Here is a 9,541-nt window from a genome sequence, read left to right as displayed (position 1 = left end):
TAAGGTCCAGTTCATGCTAGGCAGTCTGCTACATATCCAGGGCTCAAGGGTGCTGTTTTTAAAGCAGGTTCCACAATTTCACTCCTTAAGGCTTGTTTTAAAAATTAAAAAACAGGTCCGTGGAGCTCAGATTTTCTTTGGGGGAAATGGGCTGAAAATATATCAGTAATTAACAGTGAAACAAGGCACCACAAATTTTCTTAGCTCTAGATATGACCCACCAAGAAAGTTAAACAGGGACCAGGAACCAAAATAGTGGTTCTCAAAGTTCTTCAAAGCAGCATCAGTTTTTCCTGAGAGCTTCGTTGAAATGCATTAATGGGACCCCATGCCGCACCTGCTGAATGAGAAATCAGTAGGACCCAGCAATCTACAGTTGGATCAAGAAGCCCTATAGGTGATTCTGGTGTGTCCTAAGGCTATATGTCATTCAAAAAGGGTTATAAGAGAAGACTTTTGTGAAAGTGTTTACTACTAGTGTACCCTTGTAGAGTGTAAGTCCAACAGAGGCAGTGATTTTTTTTTCTTGTTCTCTATTCCATTTAATGATAAGAACAACTTCTGACATTCAGTAGGTGCTGAATAAATGTTGAACCAACCAATTTAATAAACACAGGCAGGCACTGTTCTAAATATTTTAATTCTTAGTTTGTGACAGATCTAACCTATGTCAGGTGCTGTAAATGTGCACCAGGGATCAAACCCAAAGCTGCTCACATCTGGGCAAATGGCATACCACTGAGCTAACCACCACCCCTCCCAGCCATTCCTTTGTTTGCTTGTTTTATTGTTTTGTTTTGTGTTTTGTTGTTTTGTTTTTCTAAGACAGGATCTCATGTACCCTATCTTCTAACTTACTGTGTAACCAAGGATAGCACTGAACCTCTGATCCTCTTGCATCTACCTCCCAATTGCTAATTTAAATGGTGTTAAATCCAGGCTCCATCGATGCTAGGCTAGCACTCTACCAACTTAGATACATCTTTAGCTACCCCAGCCTTTAAACATTTTTAATATATTTATTTAATTGGGGGTGGGGGCACTACACACATGTGCCACGATGCACTTGTAGAGGTCAGAGGACAACTGAGGGAGTCAGTTCTCTTCTTTCACTTTATGAGCCCTAGGAATTAAGCTCAGGTCATCGGGTTTTTCAGCAAGCACCTTTACAAACTGAGAAATCTCACTGCCACCCTGCCTTTTATTTTATATTTTATTTTATTTTATTTTTGAGGCAGAATCTCACTAAATTAGCCATTCTGCTTGTTTAACCTCCAAAGCAGCTAAGATTACAAGGCCTATACCTCCCAGGGCCCTGATTTGGGTACACATTTTACAGGAAAGGAAACGAGCTCAAAGGAGAATGTTTTTTCCCCAGGTACTCTGATAGAACATGGCCCAACTGGTTCTCTCTTCTCTGCCCCTGTAGACCCAAAGGGTTTCTTCAGATGACCCCCTTGGTCATTGAGTATGCCTGAACCCTACCACCCTTCTGAGTTAATTCCCACACAATACCACTTCCCTTTCCCACTTCCCTTGCATTGACTTCCCACACATACATGCTGACCACAAGAACCTTACTTTTAGGAAAGAGAGGTGGGTTTTCAAGATGGAAGATGAAGCAGTTGACCTGATGCCTTCTCCTTACAGACTATGTGAGGAGAGCTACCCTCATTTTACCCTTTTTAGAACCTCCATGAATTTGATCCTGTTATTATATAATCTTGACTAAGATTATCTATTATATAGGTAAGAAAACAAGCCAGCCATGGTGTTACATACCTGTTCAAGGCCAGCCTAGTGCATAAATCAAATTTCAGACCTGGTATGGCTACAGGCTACATTACCCTTGTTTCAAAAAAAAAAAAAAAAAAAATGGGAAAACTAACGCTGATAATTTAATGTGATTGCTGAAGTTCCCATACGTAGATGGTTCTTGCTTCAGTCCTCTTCAGTGAGAATTTGTCTCCTAAGCATTGATTGAAAGCTAAGAGGTTTCTGGATGGAGTGGGGCATTAGGTAATAAAGATTGGGTGACAAAACAGGACCAAGGGTGACACAGGAAATAGAAGGGAGAAAAAAGAAGGAGGCATAGGGCTCAAGGGTCAGAGCAGAAGAGGCCATACCCTCCCAGTTCCTCCAGCCCTGGCTTCCTCTTTCCCAAACAGGTCAGCCCAAACAAATTGAGGCCTTCATCCTGTAAGGAGTGCTCAAAATGCGTGCTGGAATGCAAGTCCCTCAGTGGCTCCTGCTGCTCCTCCTTACCCTGTCAGGCACAGGTAAGTGGGTGAGGGCCCAGATGACCTGCCAGGGATGCCCAGGCCAACCACACTCCCAATTGCCCATTCCTCTCCCCTGACTTACAGGTTCAGACCCTGTGCTCTGCTTCACCCAGTATGAGGAGTCCTCTGGCAGGTGCAAAGGCCTGCTTGGGGGAGATATCAGTGTGGAAGACTGCTGTCTCAATGCTGCCTATGCCTTCCAGGAGCACGGTGGTAGCCTCTGTCAGCCATGCAGGTTTGGAGGAACCTAGGTTGAGCCCTGTAACTCAGAGTTATATTATTTCCCTGGAGCTTCTAAGAGTCCCCACCCCCCACCCCCAAGCCCTCCTTACGACTATAACTCAGGGTTTCAAAACCTTAGCACTATTGCCATTTGCAGCTCTCTGTTGGGGGTATGAGTTTTGAGTTGTACCTTGTTTGGTATTTTATAACATGCCCAGCTTTCCTGTGTTTTTAACAACTCCCTAACAGTGGGAGTGGGGAAATGTCTTTGACTCTTTTGTCTGTGTTTTGGACCCTTTTCCTCTTCCTGGGTTGCCTGTTCCAGCCTTGATATGAGGGTATGTGCCTAGCCTTACTGTGACTTGTTAAGCCATGTTCAGTTGATATCCCTGGGAGGCCTGTTCCTTTCTGAAGGGAAACAGAGGAGGAATGGATCTGTGGGAGAGGAGATTGGGCCTCAGGGAGAAATGCAGTTAGGATGTATTTTATGAGAGAAGAATTAAAAAATAGTAATAACTGAATCCATACACTGCCAAATGTCCCCTGGGAGAGACAAAATCAGCCCTGATTGAAAAGCACCACTATCAGGGCTTCCTGTAAACATTGCAGGTATGGTGCAACTTAGATATTTTTTATGGTAGCTTCATTCTCTTAACTTATAACAGATCACATTTGAGTGCTTATCATATATAGAGTCATCATAGGAATGGAGAACTTTGGGGAAATTCTGATGGCAATGCCAAATTTTTAATTGTTATGACACATTTCACTGTGCAATTCCTTTGTGGCAGTTTGATCTCTGAGAGCACCTCAAGTCTCCTAATTATGACACCCAATTTACATATGTTGAGTCTTACTATACTGTAGACATACTTTATGACGGTTTACTATGTGTTCTAAATAACACTGTAAAGACTGTTTTGGAGATCTTGGAGAGAAGCTCTGAGCCCCCAATCATGCTAACAGTTCGTATCTCTTTAGCACTGGCATGTGTGTTCAGTCCTGTGCAGTAGGCTAAGGATTAGCACTAGGATATTTCTGAAGGGGCCTCTGAGCTCCTGTTTACTAAGCACTTCCTCTCTGCCTGCTACTGTGCAGGATGATGACCTGTTGGGTTCCTGGCAGAAGTTCTGTGCTTTTAGTCCTTAAATTTGCTTACTGTATATCTGGCTTTGACTGGGGAATTTCCAGGGCACATGTCATAAAGGGAAATGAAATTTGTCATACACTTACTGTGTATTTATCTCTTCCTATTCAATCCCCCACCATCCCTAAGTGGTAAGTAGGCTCTCATTTATGTATATATAAACCTCCTATCCACAGGTCCCCACGATGGTCATCATGGTCTTCATGGGCTCCCTGCTCAGTTACATGCTCTAAGGGGTCTCAACTGCGACATAGGCGCTGTGTGGGCAGGGGTGGGCAGTGCTCTGAGAAGGTGGCTCCTGGAACTCTTGAGTGGCAGCTACAGGCCTGTGAGGACCAGCCATGCTGTCCAGGTAAGGAATATCAGCAATTTGGACATGCACTCTTTATCACCCAGACCCCAGCACCAAAAGAATCAGTGTACACACCCTGAGGACAGACCTGCACGTGGCTTTATGGGGAACAGAGGAGGCTGGGATTGGTGTAAGATAATGCTTGAAAGTGAAGACATTGGCTTTAGTCTGAGTGATTTGGATTGTGGGAAGGGAAGAAATTCACTTTCACTTGAATTAGGAAAAGGACAGGCCATATCTGAAGCAGAGGGAATAGTATGAGCACTGCTTCCATAGTCCAGATGAACAGCACTGGTAGGCCAGGTATAAGGTCAAGAGATAGGAGGACAGGATTAGCTGATATGGGACACACATAAAAGGAAGGAATCCTAAGTGCCATTCCCACCTCCCTCTCATACCCATCTTTTTTTTCTCCCACAGAGAAGGGTGGCTGGTCTGAGTGGGCACCCTGGGGGCCTTGCTCTGTCACCTGCTCCAAAGGAACACAGACCCGTCAACGAGTATGTGATCATCCTGCTCCTAAGTGTGGAGGCCACTGCCCAGGAGAGGCCAAGCAATCACAGGCCTGTGACACTCAGAAAGTCTGCCCCAGTAAGAGTAGCCACAGGACATAGAAGGGGCACCCAGGATAGATATGTTGGGTTGGAACAGGAAACTGCCAGGGAGAAAAGACTTAAGCATGCTTGACCACAATTCATCCCTCTGCTCCTACCATAGCACATGGGGCCTGGGCAGCCTGGGGTCCCTGGAGCTCCTGTTCAGGATCCTGCCTTGGAGGAGCTCAAGAACCTAAGGAAACACGAAGCCGCACGTGTTCTGCACCAGTACCTTCACGCCAGCCTGCTGGGAAGCCCTGCTCAGGAGCAACCTATGAGCGTCGGGGTTGCACTGGCCTGCCACCCTGCCCAGGTATGCATGAATGAGGCCACTAGCATGCAGCTAGTGGGACTTTGGATTTCTGGCAAAGATGCTGTGCTCTTTGAGGTAATGGAGTTCTTGTACCATGTGATCCGAAGCTCATCACTTGAGGAAAATTTGCCTCAAGTGTCTAGTGGTGCCACAGAAAGAAGTTAAGAACTGTGTATGACTAAGGTGGCCTTTATTTTCACTTTTTTCCCTACTCCAACAGTGGCTGGTGGCTGGGGGCCATGGGTCTCTTTGGGCCCCTGCTCTGTGACTTGTGGCCTGGGCCAAATCCTAGAACGACGGACATGTGATCGCCCTGTACCCCGTCATGGGGGCCGCTTCTGTGCTGGTGATGCCACTCGGACCCATGTCTGTAACACAGCTGTGCCTTGCCCTGGTTAGCAACTCAGGAGGCACTGTGCTCATTCCTAAGCCCCTCCCTGCCCATCTCTGCTGCCCACTTCTGCTGCTGAAGCCTTGCACCTGTCTCTGATTCTCCTGTTCATGCCCTCATACCTTGGATCACCTCTGCTCCTTCATCCTTACAGCTGTTCACTCCCACTCCCTCCCCAAGCCTTCTTTATTCCTCCCCCTGAGGCCCTTTACTGGCTCCAAACCCCCCTTGTCCCTTGTCTCTACAGTAAATGGGGAGTGGGAGGCCTGGGGAAAATGGAGTCATTGCAGCCGTCTGAGAATGAAGTCCATCAGCTGTAATGAGATCCCAGGCCAGCAATCACGCTCAAGGAACTGTGGAGGCCGCAAGTTTAATGGGCAACCATGTACTGGGAAACTCCAGGACATTCGATACTGCTATGATATCCATAACTGTGTCTGTGAGTGACCCACAAAGAGCACTGTAAGGGTGGGCAGCCATGCCATAGCTATCCTGGGGACCCTGTACCTCTGCAGTCTTGTTTTCCCATTGGGACCTCTAGTTTTGACTATATAACACTCTACTCCCCCTTCTCATTGCAGTGCCAGGTTCATGGTCACAGTGGAGTGCCTGGGGTCTGTGCACACCACCATGTGGACTCAACCCCACTCATATTCGCCAGCGCCTCTGCACACCTTTGCTCCCTAAGTTCTCGTGAGTTGAGGGACATTGTGTTCCTAGGAGGGAGACATGATGCTGAAGGATGAGAAAGGAGCTGGTTACACTGAACCTGAGCTTCACCAATCCTTCAGCACTCAAGGTGTCTGCTTTGCCAGCACTATCTCCTAGCTTAGAGAAGAGGAGAGAAGGAAAGAGGAGAAGAGGCAATTAGAGAAGACCTCACAGCCTCTGTGCTCCTCAGTTACTAATGCAGTTACTTAGCTATACTCCCATACACACAATTCTTCATGTGGCCTTCCCACTGAACTCTTAGTTAGCTTACTTTGAGTTACTCAGTCACCCATACCTCTGTTCATCCACTCCACATTTCACTGCCCTGCCCAAGGTACTCCAGGGCTTTTTTAGCAACAGTTACAGGATAAAGAAGTCTATGCGCAGAAAATACCCAGGTGAGCTGTGATAGAATCCATATAAAAATGACAGGTAAATGGTGATGAGGCTATCACTACCCTCTGGGCCTAGAAAGCAAATTAGGCCTTTCTAGGGAAACATTCCTGGCATCCGTATTGTGAGCAGGTCCTGGACAGAGCTGATTAGCCTCAGTGTTTACTGGACACCAAGTGGCCCAGGGGTTAGAAAGGGTTAAGCTACCTATCCTTTTTTGACCACATAGGTCAAGGTTAAGTGGCTTTTTCCCAGCTAATGAGAGGCCTGTCATTTGGATAGGTCAAAGGTCAGGGTCAGAATAATGGTACCTTCTGGGGGACCCCAGGGTCACTGTGTGAGGAGGTTCAGTGACATCTGTGGGGGTCAGACTGGTTCCTGAAGAGGAGTTAGAGGCTATTGTGGAGGAGGACCAACTAAGAAAACTTGGGCGAAAATGAATAGAGGGCTTTCCTACTAGGAGATATAATCCTGCCCACCCTCCAAAAACACTTTCCTCGATATAAGGTTCCATTTGGATAAAGTGTGGAGGGACATAGAAAAGAAAAAGAGGGAAAGTGGGGGAGAAGGAGAAATAATGGCTTGGGATTTAAGGTGATCGTGAGGAGAAAGAAAAGGTTTGGAAGTATTACTCCCCTTACTGCAGTTTCCCTCAAATGAGGGAAACTGAGGCACGGGAAATTATCTTTCCTATTTCTTTATCAGAAAAAGGCCAATAGCACAGGTAGATATGGACTTAAGTGCACAGTAAGTTGCTAATTCAGGTGTGGGGATGCAAACCTGGAATCCTAACTACTTGAAAGGCTGGAGCCAAAAGGACTACATGTTCAAGACCTTCCTGGGCTACAGAGTAAGTTCAAGGCCAGCTTGAGTAAAAGAAAGAGAAAGGAAACAGAAATGGTGGTACATGTCTTTAATCCCAGTACTAGGGAGGCAGAGGCAGGCAGATTTCTGTGAGTTCAAGGCCAGCCTGGTCTAGCAAAGAGAGTTCAGGACACCCAAGGCTACACAGCAAAACCCTGCATTGCAAAACAAAAAAAGAAAGAAAGAAAGAAAAGAATAGGTTGGTAGCACCAGAAAGCAAGCAAACAAGCAAGCAAGCTTTGCTATGGAGTATGGTGGAGCATTTGCCTAGGTTCAATCTGCAATACCACAGAAAAACTTATGAAAGTTGCCTGCGATTTTCACATTTGGTAGGCTGAAGCATAGGGATCATTAAGTCTGAGATTCAACTCTCTCTCTCTCAAAAAAGAAAAGGTTTTTTTCAGTGCATTCTTGTCTTCCTGAGATTCTCTCCTCCATTGTTTCCCCAACAACCCAGGCCTACAGTTTCCATGGTTGAAGGTCAGGGTGAGAAGAATGTTACCTTCTGGGGAACCCCAAGGCCACAATGTGAGGAGCTACAGGGGCAGAAGCTGGTGGTGGAAGAGAAACAGCCATGTCTACATGTGCCTGCCTGCAGAGACCCAGAGGAGGAGAAACCCTAAAAGTGCTTGCTTCTATTCTGACCCCCTGACCTTCCAGACCTCAATAAATCAGCCTGTCTAGACTCTTCTAAGATTCCTTAAAGAAGGGGAAAAAAACCTGTTCCCATTCCTTGAAGTAGCGCAATGGAATTTTCTAGAGCAACATAGCATTGGCCCTTTGTGAAATATCCTGTTCTATTGTGTTTGCAGCTTGGAAAGCTTGAAAGCAAGTGTCCAGTTCCAACTGTCTTTGCCAGGACTGGGAGTAGGGAGTGAGGGTGGAGCAACAAGGTGGATTTTGCCATTGGCTACTCACCTTGAAAGGGACTTTCTGATTGGCCTGTGTACTATTTAGTTGCTGTCTCCTACTTTATGAAGTTTCCTAGGTTCCCACCCACTCACCAGAGCCTCTCAGCTGGCAGGTCGGCTACAGTGATGAATTGGGTGGGATGTGACCAGAGTTGGCATCCAGCTGAGAAAGCACCTGCACCCACCCACTGAAAACGTCCTAGCTTTGACACCACAATTACCAACAACAAATAGCTGGGGGAACAGACACTGAGGAGGTGGCTATGATGCAGTTGAGCCAGGGCAGGGATAAGGAGAAGCTAGAGTTAGCACTGGCCTCGAGGAACCCCCAAAATAACCCAAATGAATCTTCTTTTTGTATTTGTTCACTTAACACTTTAATGTGTTGCTGTATGCTATAGATAAGTCTGAGCATCTGGGCTGGGGGAGGACTGGTAAAAGGCGAGAACATCTGAGAGCCAATGAGCAGACTCAGAATAGGTATTCCTTTTGTTCAAACATGTATTCAATGTTTAATGCCTACTGTATACTAACAATAGTGCTGGGCATGGGGACACAAGGAAGAAGAGGAATCAGCTGCCTATGTCCCCACAGTAAAGAAAACAAATCCAGATAACAGTGTACTTAGAATTTGCTCATTCACTTGCCATTCACTGAAGGCTGAGTCCCTTTATGATGGAATCATGAAGGAATTGTCATAATCAGGGTAACAGCTATAACACCTAGAAAGCAGCTTGCTGTCGGCCCGATAGTACCTTAAGGTTTCCATAGTGGGGATTCATTTAATCCACAATGAACCATGAGGGTCAATATTATCTCCATTTTACAAAAGAAGAAACTAGCACAGAAAGGTAATGAATTGTATGTTTTTGAAGTTCCACACATGGCAATGCATTGTTAAGTATTAGGAGCACAGTTTGCAACTTTGTACAGTGGGTGAAAGGGACACTTCTGTGTGGGAATGTTTCACTAGGAGATTTGTAAGACCCTGAGTCTTGTCAGAACATGTAACATGATCCACTTAATGGATAGAAGTGGAGACAAGTCAATGAGGACTCAGTCATCTTCCAGAGCTGTACAAGAATTAGGATTGTATTGGGTGCGTGTGGTGTAAGAAGCTATAACTGTACCAAAACCATAAGAGGTGTCTGTATGTTTACTCACACTAAGGTATGTGTCATAGTTACAATCCTGGCATGAACATGAGTCAGGGGTGCATAGTTAAATAAGTTGTTGCTCCCCAACACACAAGAAAGTGATGTTTAGATTTTTCTATATGCCTATTCCTGCTGGAGAAGATGTTGTGGAGATTTACTTCTCTGCCTTGAAGAGTTAAAACATTCCAGAAGAGTCAAAACT

At 45.8% G+C, this 9,541-nt stretch overlaps 1 protein-coding gene across 1 annotated transcript; it reads left to right on the top strand.

The window, feature by feature from the left end:
• The first annotated feature begins 2,123 nt into the window (after nucleotides 1-2,123).
• On the top strand, nucleotides 2,124-7,956 carry Cfp (complement factor properdin). Its single transcript, XM_021629456.2, has 9 exons — nucleotides 2,124-2,279; nucleotides 2,367-2,517; nucleotides 3,828-4,003; nucleotides 4,424-4,594; nucleotides 4,721-4,912; nucleotides 5,133-5,306; nucleotides 5,551-5,742; nucleotides 5,885-5,996; nucleotides 7,729-7,956. The coding sequence occupies exons 1-9, from the start codon at nucleotides 2,216-2,218 to the stop codon at nucleotides 7,892-7,894; spliced, it is 1,398 nt and encodes a 465-aa protein (XP_021485131.1). The 5' UTR covers nucleotides 2,124-2,215; the 3' UTR covers nucleotides 7,895-7,956.
• The last annotated feature ends 1,585 nt before the right edge of the window (nucleotides 7,957-9,541 follow it).

Source organism: Meriones unguiculatus, chromosome X (assembly GCF_030254825.1).
Source record: "Meriones unguiculatus strain TT.TT164.6M chromosome X, Bangor_MerUng_6.1, whole genome shotgun sequence".
Lineage (NCBI taxonomy): Eukaryota > Metazoa > Chordata > Mammalia > Rodentia > Muridae > Meriones > Meriones unguiculatus.
The sequence above is the reverse complement of the archived record's forward strand: the minus strand, read 5'-3'. Positions and strand labels throughout refer to the sequence as shown.